The sequence below is a fragment of the Manihot esculenta genome, chromosome 11 (assembly GCF_001659605.2).
Source record: "Manihot esculenta cultivar AM560-2 chromosome 11, M.esculenta_v8, whole genome shotgun sequence".
In the NCBI taxonomy this organism is placed as follows: Eukaryota; Viridiplantae; Streptophyta; class Magnoliopsida; order Malpighiales; family Euphorbiaceae; genus Manihot; species Manihot esculenta.
Genome location: NC_035171.2, coordinates 30,324,867 through 30,339,036, shown reverse-complemented (window position 1 = coordinate 30,339,036; position 14,170 = coordinate 30,324,867). Strand labels below are relative to the sequence as shown.

General features: G+C 22.8%; 2 protein-coding genes across 2 annotated transcripts; one reads left to right on the top strand and one right to left on the bottom strand.

Moving 5' to 3' along the window:
• Nucleotides 1-3,350: 3,350 nt before the first annotated feature.
• LOC110626054 (laccase-17) lies at nucleotides 3,351-6,181 on the bottom strand. The gene is made up of 6 exons (XM_021771790.2): nucleotides 5,971-6,181; nucleotides 5,738-5,889; nucleotides 5,414-5,658; nucleotides 5,106-5,234; nucleotides 4,026-5,000; nucleotides 3,351-3,728 (listed from the first exon to the last, which is right to left on the bottom strand). Exons 1-6 carry the CDS (start codon nucleotides 6,076-6,078, stop codon nucleotides 3,598-3,600), a joined length of 1,740 nt encoding a protein of 579 aa, XP_021627482.1. The 5' UTR covers nucleotides 6,079-6,181; the 3' UTR covers nucleotides 3,351-3,597.
• Nucleotides 6,182-9,837: 3,656 nt separating this feature from the next.
• On the top strand, nucleotides 9,838-11,280 carry LOC110626056 (embryo-specific protein ATS3A). Its single transcript, XM_021771792.2, has 2 exons — nucleotides 9,838-9,968; nucleotides 10,709-11,280. Exons 1-2 carry the CDS (start codon nucleotides 9,873-9,875, stop codon nucleotides 11,174-11,176), a joined length of 564 nt encoding a protein of 187 aa, XP_021627484.1. The 5' UTR covers nucleotides 9,838-9,872; the 3' UTR covers nucleotides 11,177-11,280.
• The last annotated feature ends 2,890 nt before the right edge of the window (nucleotides 11,281-14,170 follow it).

Here is a 14,170-nt window from a genome sequence, read left to right as displayed (position 1 = left end):
TATAAATTTAAAAGTCCACTTAACATATATATATATAATATAGACAATATTTTATTTTATTATTTAAAGATTTTTTATATGATAATTATCCAATATTTATAAATATAATTTTAACATTCTATTTATTATTAAAATAACAAATACAATAAATATTTTTAATAATAAAATATAATAAATTTTTTATTACAATATTAATAATATATTATATTAAAAAATATAGAAAATCAAAAAATAGTAATAATCAATATAATAAATTATACATTATATCAAAAAAGTTGAAAATTAAAACTCATACATTAATAGTGATAAAAATAATAAATTATATTTAATATAAATATTAATTATTATTTTATATAAAAATAAATTAAAAAATATAAAAAAATTTTAAATTTATATCGCGTGACATAATTATGTAAAGTTAATTTTACACTCGACAATCTATCATATATTTGTTATTATTCATATAAAATATAAAAAATATAGTATTAATTAATTAATAAAATAGAACATATATGTTAACTTTTTATTTTATTATAATTACTATATTATATTAAAGGGCATAAACAGTTTATTTATTATTAAAAATAAAAATATATATATATATATATATATATATATTAAAATTTTTATTTTTTAATTAATATATTATATTTAAAAAATGATAAGAAATTAAAAATTCACATACTAATAATAATAAAAAATTAAAAAAATTATATATAAATTATAATAATAAAATAATAAATTATATTTATTATAAATATATTAATTAGTAATATTTTTAAATATAAAAATAAAACATACAAATAAATGAATTTAAGAGTATCATTTAACATAACTACATAAATTTAAGTATATTACTTATTAAATTTTTTATAATTTATTTTAGACTCAATTATATATATATTTAATTAATGTAAACAAAGAATCTTTTCCTATGCATCCCTTTGTATTTTGGCTCCTAGCATACTCACCTACTTTGCAAATTTTTTATTCTGATCTTTTTATTTATTTTTAAAAAATTTACTATTTAATTCATGCATTAGAAATAAAATTATTAATTAATTTTTTTAATTTTAAAAATATATTAAATATTTTTGAGTATTTAAAAAATATATTTATTAATTTTTCTATCAATTTTAATTATTTAATATTTTACTAGTTAATTTTATAATATAAAAAAATTATTAATTAATGTATTAATTTTGTAAAAATATCTATTATTTACTTAAAATTTTAGATTTATTGACTTAAAAATTAATAATATTTAACAATTAAAAATTAAGAAGTAAAATAATTAATAAATTTTTTAAAATATTAAAATTATCTTAATGTATTTTTTTTTTAAATTAAGGGACCGAGGATTATGAGAGTAGAATATGAAATCTCTCAAATTTACTTAAATGTATTTTATCATTCTTTATTATTAATCTGAGTATATTTTAATATGTTTTTAAAATTAAATAATTAACTAATGAATTTTTTTTTTTTGTAAACTCTTGTATTTCTTTGGCTTTTCTTTTGCATACCAAGACTTGTATTTAACCGTTGAACCCTTTAGCATTTTCCAATGAACCAAACATAAAGATCCACCGTGACTTTAAAATCTATATTCCTGGAACGACGAGGGATAGTAAATATTGTCTGATGGATTTGACTTGATAGATTCCAAGTGGTTTGAATAATGCCAAGGAATAAAGACATAGTGGCCGGAGGAATATAAGAGGTACATAAAATCCAATCTCAATTGCGTCTGCAATAATTTGTACTTCCAAGTTTGAACAACATCATAAACTATATTGAATTCATCCTCAGCCTGCATTGCATCTTACAAGAGAAGTTCACATTGTAAGACAAAGAGACAAAAACACATGTAAGATGAAACCAAATACTGACACGTCAACCAGATCAACGAGTGTTTGTCTAATTTAGTAATTTACATATATATAAATGAAAAAAAAAAGATTTTCGATAATGTCTTCAAATCTTTAAATTATTTAAAGACTCAAGAGTATTATAAAAAAAATTTATTATTAATTAATTTATAAATTAATTATTTTAATTATTTAAGTAGTTGATAATTTTATTATTTAAAATTTAATTTTTAAAATAAATAATAATTATATTTTAAAAATTAATTTTAGTTAGTTAAGGAAATCTTAAAAGATATATAAAAATGTAATAAACTTATATTTTTTTAATTAAGGATATATATTAGATTATAATTTAATTATTTTAAATTAATTTAGAGTTTATTAAGAAAATCTAAAGTAAAAATCTAAATTAATTTGAATACTACTAAATTAATTTTAAAATAAAAATTATTAAAACAACATTTTTAAATATTAGATAAATATTAAAAATATTATTCAAATAATAAATTTATATTTTTAAGTATAAATTAAAATTAAAATTTTAATTTAATTAATGGATATTAAAAATATTAATGAAATAAAAAAATTAAAATAATAAGTGCATAAAATCACTAATTTTTTTAGTGAATTAATAATTTAAAAATGTTTTCACTTAATTATTTCTAATTCTTTTAATTTTTATAATTTATTTATTCTATACATTGGTTGGAGGAATTTTTTTTATTTGTTAAATTAATTTTAGAAATTAATAAATAAAATAATAAGATATATAAATTCATTAATATTTTAAAACTTTTAATTAAATAGATTATTCTTATTTGAATTTAATCATAAAAACAAATTTTTACAATTGAAATTTTATCTGATAAATTTTATAATTACTTCTATTATGATTGATAAAAAAATAAATTTACTATTATTTAATATTTTAATATAATATATTTTTTTATTTAAATGTAATTATAAATTATGATAAAATTTATCAATTATAATTTTTGTAAATTAATTTTGAAATTTGCTAAAAATGTAAAAGAAATACTTAAATTAATAAAAATATAACTAGATTAATTTTAAAATTAAGATTATTAAAATACCATGTCAAAATATTAGATAATTATTAAAATAATAAATTTATATTTTTAAGTAGAATTTAAAATAAGAAGTTAAATGTAATTAGTGAAAATTAATAATATTATGACTAAATTAAAAATAAATTTACTATTATTTAATATTTTAATTTAATTGAATTCTTATATAAATCTAATTGTAAAATATAATTAGATTTATTAATTGTAATTTTAAATCTAGATTAATCATAATTTTAGATTAAATTAACTAATATCAATTCTATCATTATCCTTATATATATTAATTTTTATTTTATTGTATATAAATATCCATAGAATTTGAGGAAACCTGGGTCATGATTTGATGAACTATTCATCTTTAAAAAAAAAAAAAGAAAAGAAAAAGAAAAAGGAAAAGAACAATCTAATATATTATTCAGATGTCTCACAATACATATTATGTTACAAAAATTGTCCATTTCTTTCGTCAACTCCACATGGGTAAATGGTAATGAAAATAGTTATTGAACAATAATTTGCTTCAAGGTAAAACAATGACAAAAGTGCCAAAGAATATAAAAACTGGGTTAAAAAAATAAAAACAGAAGGGGAAAATATCATGAGCAGTTAGAAGATAAAATTCATGGGTAGCTCAAATGTCAACACTTGGGAAGATCAGCTGGTGGAGGATGCAACTTCTGATTGGGAAGCTTTCCATCCAAAACAACCCAAGCCATTTTCAATCCCCAGCTTGTATGCACTTCCAGATGGCAATGCATGAACCATACTCCTGTTAACATCATTACTATCATTATCAACTTTGAACAAACAAATAAAAATCAGTTCAAATTTTGAGTTAGAACTTGTTTGGCAGGCCAGAAAGAAAAGCACCATTTTACATGCCGTTAGAAAAAAATAGTTGAGAAAAACTATTTTATTATTTTGGTGTCATTATAATTAAATTATGTCAAAAATAATTTAAAATTATTTTTTAATATTTTCTAAATAGTATTTCTTAAAGAAAGTGTTTGTCTGAACGGCGGTTCTAACAGCAATACCAAATAGGGGCTTAGTCATTTCTACCAACCTGGGTTATCAGCAAGGAACCTTATTGCAACCCACCCACCAGAGGGGACACCTACAGTGTTCCTCTCAACAGGATCAACAAGATTGAACTTTGCAGGGTCTTTATTCGGATCAAAATTCCCAAAACCTTGACCGACAACGAAGAAATTGAATCCATGCAAGTGAAGAGGGTGACTCTCAGCACCAAGAATGCTAGTGTCCTGCATGATTAGCTCCACACTAGTGTTAAAAGGAAGAACTACTAGCTTGGTGCCATTGCTGACCATGGTATTATTTGGTGGGTTACCAGTATAGTTAAAGGGTATTATTGGATTAACTGGAAAATCAGGAGTGTAAACACCTTTTGATTGGCCAAAAAAGTGTGATTGGAGTAAAGCTGTGGTTGGCATTGTAAAGGACATATTGTTAACTGTAGCAGAAAACATGGTTCCATTTGGACCCTGGCAGGTTTGGTTAGCTGGGCAAGGATTGGTTCCTAGGCCTACTGTGAAAAAAAATTGCCTGTCAACTTTTTGAGGCACATTGGCTGGGAATTGTGCACTTGCCAAGCTACGGAGTTTATTTGTGAAGTTGGTGGCATAGGCAGTGTCATTGAGAGGAGGCAGAGCTGGCTTATAGAGTGGAAGCTTTTTAATAGAAAGGCTTGAATGGATTGTTCTTGATGATGATGGTTCATATTCTAAAATGGCTGCCACAGTAGAATTGTCAAAAGTGCCTAGCCCAGTCACATAAGGTCTAGCAGTCATAAAAAATGTGGCATTAGGGAAATTGGGTTTGGTTTTAAGAAGAACATTAGTGGTTTGTCCTGGTGCAATCAGCAAAATCTCAGTTTCAAAAGGTTTAACATAAACAGCATCAACATCAACGACTATGAGTGTGTGGTTTGCTATACTGAAGAAGAGCTCGTCGTTGAGCGCAGCGTTGATCATTCGGAGCATGTATGTCTTGCCAGGCTTCACTTTTAGCTTAAATGTATCTGCAAATATTCAAGAGTAAACACATGAAAATAAACGTCGGGTCTAGACAAATATTTTCTAGGAAAAAAATATACATAGTCAAATGCGAAGAAAATGAAACATACCATTGGCAGAGCAATTGTATAATGGGCCTGGAAGCCCATTGATTGTGTAGGCCTCAGAAACATTTGGGCCTCCACCTGTTTGTAAGGCCTGCTTAATGATTGCTTCAGTGTCTGCATTAAACCACTCTCCTGCAAAAGCAAAGCAATTATTAATTTGCTCTATAAAATAATTTTTTTCCAATTGCTTTTTTCAATTATATTTAAAATAGTATTTTTTTTTTTTCTAAAAACCATTTTTCTGGCCTTCAAATTCAATACCAAACAGACTCTAAATTGAATTTGCAGTAGATTGATTGATTGATTGCTACCAAAAATGATGGGGACTTCCTTGTAAGGCTTAGCAAATGGGTAAGGGACACCAAGCTTTGGTAGAATTATAATAGGACCATAGACTGTAGATCTTAGCCAAGAAATATGAGCATGCCACCAAAGCGTGCCTCTTTGCCCAATTATTGTATAATTGTAAACATAGCTCTGCCCAGTTTGAATAGGGCATTGAGTTATATATGCTGGTCCATCAGCCCACCCACTTTGAAGCTGCCTAATTCCATGCCTGTTTCAATCAAACCATGCATAAAAAAACTTGCGAACTTGATAAAAATGGTTCATTTTAATAAAATCTAAGTGTTTACCAATGAAGAGAGATGTTGTTTTGGACATGGTTCACCACTTTTATGAGAAGTTGGTCACCTTCTCTAGCTACAATTCGAGGTCCAGGAAACTTCCCATTTACAGTTACCATTGTCTTGCTGTGGCACAAGCGAGTTACATTTTGCAACTTGATCTGCAAAAGATTTGAAGAATGAATTGAATATGGAGAAAAATATCAAGTTTGTCATTTTCTAATGAATAATTTAACACATACATCAAACTTGTAGTGCCTGGTAATGCAAAAGGCAGGCTGGAAAATGAGACAGAAAGTGATGAATGAGAAGAGAAAAGCTGGCTTTTTTGGAAGAAGAGAAGCACCCATTTTCTTTGTTTTTCAGAGAAAAGGATGCAGAGAGCAAGTGGGTGGTGGAAGAAAATGCTTGTTTGTGAGAGTGTATTGATCAATGGTCGTAATCTTTGTGTATATATAGAAGAGAGGGAAGGCGATTGGATTGTGAAAATTGGTGTGATTAGTTCAAACTGAAGAGCAAAGTAGCTTCATGGGAATTGGCCTTTTGGGATAATTTTTTAAATGGAAACTAGCAGTTGTTGGAACAACTCAAGAGTGAAGTCAAAGACAATTTCCTTTGACCTTCTTTCTTTCCAAGTCAAACTTTCATCTTCCTGGCCTACACAATTACTGTACATATATCCCTATTATTAAAAGGAAATCAGAATTTTTCACTATTTTACTATTTAATTTAAATTTTATAAAATTTATTAATTATTTAAATTTATAAATTTTGTTACAGTCATAACTAATTTTAAAATTTAAATAGAAAAAATATAATTTATTGATGTAACAAGATTATATGATTTATTTTATTATTTTTATTTATTTAGTATAACACCTCTTTATATAAAAAAAAATTAAAATTTTTTTACTCTTTTGTGAGTTAATTAAAAATTTTAAAAATTAATACAATTCAATTCAAAATTTTTAAATTTATCGATATTTACTTGAAATCTGAATAATGAAAATAAGATAGATGAAGTTGTGATGCAAACCCATTAACGTCAAAACTTGCAAAGATAGGCAGCTGAAAATTTTGTAAAATGGGAAGAGAAAGAGCTCAATGCAAGCATACATAGTCGGTAGAACTACATTCTCAGAATGGACAGTGTATGTATATTCAAAAATTCTAAATACAACAGCTTTAATTTCTTTATAAATAAGCCATATTTACAGCATGTATTTGCTTGGAAGAAAATTGCTTCAATTGGGGTTCCCTTACTGTTCATCCATATGTCCTTGTTTCTTCATCAGTAAAACTAAAAACAGTAAAATCACACATCTAACTCTAAAACGACTTCTTGATTGAAACCCTTTAGTACATTTATATTTTTGCTTTATCACCAAGCATTACAGTTATAAGAATTGCTGCTTAATTTTTTATTTTTTATTTAATACGAGCAATTCAATACTTATTTGGTATCTGGTACTCATTGGTTTAACTAATCCAAATTTACACCGAGTAAATTCACTAAAAAATAATAAAATATTTCCTTCTAAATTTTAAAAATATTTCATACGTAAATTCAAAAATAATTTTTATAATCTCATACGATCGATTGATTTAATTAGTACTTTTAAATCTTAGTTATAAGACAGCCATATGAGAGGGTGAAACCTCACTTTCACTATCATAGTACAAATATTTACTAACTTTTATTGATATCTTTGTGTGAATTATGAAGAATGCCTTTTTTATTTATTATTGGCCAATTTTTTGCTTAGCGTATTGTTTCAATCAAGAAAACTACCTAGCTAGATATGATACACAAATCCAAAAAAAAAAAAAAAGAAAAGAAAATACTCTCTCCTTATAACAATGATTTGAGCTCAAGATGAATTAGGATTTTGATCAATATTTGCCTAAATTAGTAATTTAGGTTTATAGCTTTTGATTTCCCTTCTACATATATATATATCTTTTTATTAATATCAATTCCCGACTGCAGAATATTTCCATTATCAAATTTTAAGTTTTTTCACAATCTCTTTTGGAGCTCCATAACAATAAATCATATATTCTGTTAAAGACAATTCCTGTTAAAAACAATTAGTCACATAAATCAATCATTTATCCTTTTGATTAATAAAAAATTATTATATTAAAATTTAAGTGAATTTGACTTTAATTTTAAATTGATCCACCATAAAATTGATTGATTGTTTATATATTTTGGATATAAATATTATATTTATTGAAAAAATAATTAATATTTATTCACTTAATTAAATTCATATAGATGGGTTCAAATTCATGAGTATTTTTAGATGTATAATTTTAAATTTAAAATATGCATGAGTTTAGGTATGATACAAGTCATCTAGTCCTAAAGTCATAATAAAATTTACCACATCTATGTAATACCAATAACTTTGCTAAGATTAACTATGGTTTAATTAATTAGTAATTAATATTTATTTTTTAAATTTGAAATTAGAGCCTTTAATGCGTATGAAGTTTTAAATTTTTCCAGCAATAAATTGTCATGGATAAAATAAATATTTATTATAAATATTTTATTTTTTAATAAATAATTTTATTTCAGTTTAATAAATTAAAATACCTGTTATTATTATTTTTTTAATTGATTTGCGTTTTGGGAAAGGCTGCATCTCGACAACAGTAGGCTATTAGCTACTTGTGAAAATTGCTTGCTACCCGAAAGCCTGCTCTTCAATTATATACGCTAATTACATTAGCCTTTGTTTAATTTTTCATGTGTAATTTATTTGAAGATTTATAATTTAATTTTATATCAAATTACTACCTTAATATATGAGTTTTGTTAACATGAAATCTAATTATTGTTATTATTTATAAATTATACGATATCATAAAAAACTATTTAAATATAAAATTATATCATATTTTGAATTCAATCACATATTTTAAAATAAAAAATTCATAAAAATATAAGATATTTTTTTTAAAATATATTTAGTATAAATTTGATATAATATAATAATGAATAATATGTAAAATTTAATTAAATATAAAAATAATTATAAAAGTGGACGCAAACAAACATATATATACAATAGTTTATTATGAGAATTTTAAAAAAATATTTTTAAAGTATAAAAAATAATATTTATTCAAAGAGACTAATAGTAGCAAAAAATATATAAATTAATAATGTAGTTATATGAGGAAGAGATATATAGAATAACAAAATATATATTTATATAGTTTATTATTATTTAATATTTTAAGAGTTTAAAATAAAAAAATGTAAATAAATATAAAAATTAAAAAAAAAATTATAATAATATCACTTATACTATCATTGATATAATATTTATAATTTGTTTCTATCAAAGAATATTTATATTATTACTTATTTCTTTTCAAAATTATTACTATTTATTGTAAAGTATTTATTATTTTATATTAAAAACATGTTTATATTTAATATACTAGATTTATTCCCATATATGCATCATTAACTTCTTTATTTCAAATTTAGAATTAAATTATAAATTATTATAATTTATAAAATATATTTTTTGTAATTATTGTACTATAATTTTAAATAGTAAATTATTTATAGAAAAGAATTAATATAATTATACATTTATAAAATATAACATTAATATAAATATTTTAATGATTTATAAATAAGTATATTATTAAATTTTTTTTTTATGAAACGGGAATCGGGAGAATAGAATTTGAGATCTCTCAGATTTATTCAGATATAATTACTACCAGACTAAATCTTGTTTATTAAATTTATTTATAAATTTTATAAATAAGTTAATAATATGTTGCTCATGAAGAATAATCATATATGTATATGTATGAAGATGGGTAATTCTCATAAAACAAAGATGAAATTATAAGATTTAATTGTAAAGATATGCTTTACCCAAACAATGAGAAGATCATCCTAAATAAAGCTATAAGAATGAGTAAAAGTTAAGGAATTCCTCACTAAAAAGTTGATATTCACACATATGAATGGGATCAAATGTACAAAACTTATTAAAGAATATATCCTTTTCAGCATGACAAAGGAAGGAATGACACATCTCCAGGGTTATAAATTCCATAGAGGAAACACTCATAGATACTTGAGCTGCTTCCATCTGTGTTTTGAGCTATGGGAATGGAGAGTTGCAGAGCTTTGTTCTTCACCTGTTGCATCTTTTTGCTTGCTTTACTACCAGGATGTGAAAGTCTCATTCCACAGAAGAAGGTAACGAACTTTTCCTTCTCTTTTTTTTTTTTTTTTTTTTTTGAAATTTTTTATAAGTAAATAATTAATATAATAAATTATATTTTAGTTCTTAAATTTTAACATAATTAATAAATTGATTATTATATTTTTAAAATCGAATATTTAAATAATTCTATAATCAGTTCATACAAATTCTAGTCATTCTCTCTGTTTCTTATTTTTCAGTTCTATCTTCTGCATCATTTTCCATCTATTAAAATTTACACTTTAATACTTTATTTTTCATTTGAAAGAAGACTTGAGTACTTTGTAATTTTTGTCCAAATTATTATATTCAATTAATTTTTAACACTCTAATCCTTTAATTTTTATTTATTAAAATATTTCAGTACTCCATAATTTTAAAACTTTCAAAAATGACTTTTTTATTTAATTTTTAAAAAAGACTTACAATTTCAGTGTTTTTTAAGTATTACCAAATAAACTTAAGTAAAGTTATAGAATTTTACAAATGGTATTTTAGAAAGAAAATGGTATTTTGAATTAACGTTTATCAAGGATGAAAAGACTGATTTTGAATGAAATGAATATAAAAATATTTAAGTATTTCGTTTTAAAAATATAAGAATCGATTATTAAATTACGTTAAAAGTTAGAGACTAAAATGTAATTTATTCTAATTAATAAATTAGATTTTTTATATATTCTATATTTGAAAATTAGTAATATTAAATATAGTTATGATCTTTGCAATGCAGGGAAATTGCAGCTATGCAATTACAATAGAAACAACATGTACAAAAGGTGCAGAAACCTCAAATCATGTTAGATTGAGATTTGGCGACACAAAATCTAATGATATTGTAGTGCATCACTTAAATAACAAGCACCTAAGAAAGTTGGATCCATTGGAGCCTGAGGTGCTCGACGATATGCCAAGAAGGCCATTCCAAGCTTGCATGGTAGACCAATTTCAAGTGACTGGGGAATGTGTGGACTCACCCATTTGCTACCTTTATCTAAAATTGGCTGGCACAGATGATTGGCGACCAGGTTTTGCTCAAGTTAGGGTTTTAGAGAAGCCTCATCTTAGCTCAGATTATTTCTATTTTCGTCGGTATTTGCCGAGGCATGTGTGGCATGGTTCTGATGTGTGTGACAAAGAGGTCACTCCTTTTGGGATCAAACATAAAAGGAAGGTCTTTGTTGATAAGCCAGCTAATTAATTAAATAAGTACATGGGTTTTTAAATAAAATTTCAAAAAATTATGTGGGTTTAATTAGTTTCAATTTGTTACTTGGTTTATTATGAGGAGTTTGTTTTTCACAATATGTGGGAATTATTTTGTAAATAGTGATTGCTTGTGTATTAATGAAATTTGGTAAAAATGAGATTAGTAGGGTAGAGTGATGATTATTTGGTTTAAATCGAAAAAATTAATTAAATTAAATTAATTTAGAAATTTTGTTTAATTTTTTATATATTATTTTTAATTTTATTTTATTTTTATTTTTTAAATTTTTTATTATTTCCATTCAATTCGATTTTGATGAAAAAAAAATGATAAATTCGAACCGAATTAATTTGTAAGTAGTGTTATATTATTTTTTATAATATAGGAAGATTAGATCTAACCAATGTTGAATACTTTAATTAAATTTTATAAAATTAAAAATAAGGTGTAAAAAATAAAAAATTTAAAAAAAATCTAATTGATCGAATCAAATCAAATCAAATATAATTAAATCAAACTGATTCAATTTAAATCAACTTCAAATTAAAATCGATTTAGTTTAACTTTTATATATATTAAAATATCACTTTATTCAGCTTAATTTAATTTTAAATCGAATTGATTCAATACATATCCTAATAAGACCCTCATCAGCTAATACTCGGTAAACTATTTAGTATTTCTATTAAATTAATCAATAATACTTTTTATGTTATTTAATTCGTATAATTTTAATTATATATTATTTTATTATTATTTTTTAATTTTAATTATTTAACAGAAAAATTAAATAGTTTAATTTTATATACTAATTTATTAAATATGCTATATATGTTATCTGCCCTCGTTTATATGTACTTATAATTTTTTTATATATTATATGAGAATTGAATATTAACATTAATAATTTAAATAAAATAAAATTAGTCACTTAATTGTTAGAAAAAAAATTTTCTATTAAAATTTTATAATTTTTTCGTTCCACATATATATGTTCTATATATATTATGGATAAATTATACTTTTATTACATTAAAACACTTAATAATTTAATAATTATATAAAAATCATATTATAATTGCTAATATACATAATATATTATAAATATAATTTAAAATGATAATTTTTTTATGAATTAAAAATTTTATATCTAAATAATATTTAAGTAATATATTTATAAATATTAATTTAAAATACATTTTTAATACGTAAAATTTAAACACCACGTTTCTAAGTTATTGCTTTATTAATATAATTAACAAAATTCCTCTTTCTAAGTCGTAAGTTTTTTTAATTTAATTATATTAAAGTTTTTACTTTTAATTTTTTAAGAAAAATATGAATATCTACTAATTATCTCAATAAAATTTTATAAAAAAAACTTAATAATTGATTTTAAGAATGATGAATTTCCAATTTTTTTTGGGTATCTTTCATAGATTTTACTTTTAATTATAATATAAGTTAAATTCAAGTAGGATTAAGTATTTTAAAACTTTGCAAACTCTAAAATAATTTAAATCATAAAAAATAATATAATATAAATAATAAAAATAGTGAATAGTATTTTATCAAATTTATTATTTTCGCTAAAATATATCTATATTTTTTAATTAATTTCAATAAATATCCACAGAAAGTCAGACTTGACTCTAACGACAGCTCAAAATATTGATTTGTTTTTGAGAGGTTAGTCCAAGACTCGTACTAACAGGCTTGACTGAATAGAACTTGAGCTTAATAAAAAAAGACCCAGTCAATCGATCAGCTAAATTTATTAAACAACATATTTCACATATTCGAAATCATACTAAAAATAGATGTCGAAATGAATTAAATAATCACCTGACAGTTAGAGAAAAAAACTTACGTTCTGTATGTATGATCATGCATAATAACAGTGCGAGCTACTATAGTGGTAATTACACTTGCATAAAACAACAAAAAAAAAAAAATACATAGAAAAAATAAAAATTAAACTTACACTATAATCTAATTTTATCCTCTTTTGAATATCAAATCATTAGTAAAAAAATATAAATTTATTGATTATTTTATATAATTTTAACATATTATTAATAAATTATTTTTCAATAAAATTTAAACAAAATATTCTCATTTTTATATACAAATTAAACTAATCCTACGTAATATTTTACTTTCACATCTTTAAAAAGTAGTAAAAAATCAATAATAATATTACCAAATCCAATTATAATGTTAAGAAATAGTAATCAGTTGATAATTAATTACACTACATTTTCTGTCGAATAATTTGTAAATTTAAGAAAAATGGTTATGTCTATTAATAATTAAAAAAATTAATAAATGGAATTAATTTTAAAAAAATAAAAAAAATTGGATAGAGAAATATTATTTGTAAAAAAGTAGAATTTGTAATTGTACGGCGGAAATAAATACCTTACTTGTAACGAGCTAAAATGGTACACAGCAGAAATGTGTTACTTTGGGAGACAGAAAGGCTTTTTGCATTATTGACGACAGCAAATAAAAAAAAAAAAATATTTTTATTTATTTATTTATCCATCTTGCTAATAATTAAAGTTCGATTTGTTCCATCACATTGAATTCTTTGAATTATCTTTTACAGTTGATTATAACTTTTCTTTTCTGAGATTATAAAAATCTTTTACTATTTACAGCCATACCCTTTTTTTAGGCCAACAAAATAATTAATTTACTATTAATTATTTTTTTTATTTTCATAAAAATAAAACTCAAATTTAAGATTTATCTATTTCCTTAGTCCCTATAGTTAGCTTATATTAAAATGTAGTAATTTCTTTTTATTATTTACTTATTAAAAAGAATTAAGCATTTATCTCAATTATTAATAAATAAATAAATAAAGCATATTAAAACGTGAAACTCCGATATTGAAGAGAGGCAGGTGGCTACAGAAATCTAAAGAAATAGGGATGGAGCATAGCATATAGCATATACAAAGATAGATGCTACAAAATC

Excerpts from the sequence above, each read along its gene's own strand:
- LOC110626054 (XM_021771790.2), bottom strand. The coding sequence starts at position 6,078 with ATGGGTGCTTCTCTTCTTCCAAAAAAGCCAGCTTTTCTCTTCTCATTC. Across the intron at positions 5,659-5,737 it reads AACAACATCTCTCTTCATTG|GCATGGAATTAGGCAGCTTC; the intron begins GTAAACACTTAG and ends TGATTGAAACAG. Across the intron at positions 5,001-5,105 it reads ATACAATTGCTCTGCCAATG|ATACATTTAAGCTAAAAGTG; the intron begins GTATGTTTCATT and ends GAATATTTGCAG.
- LOC110626056 (XM_021771792.2), top strand. The coding sequence starts at position 9,873 with ATGGGAATGGAGAGTTGCAGAGCTTTGTTCTTCACCTGTTGCATCTTT. Across the intron at positions 9,969-10,708 it reads GTCTCATTCCACAGAAGAAG|GGAAATTGCAGCTATGCAAT; the intron begins GTAACGAACTTT and ends TTTGCAATGCAG.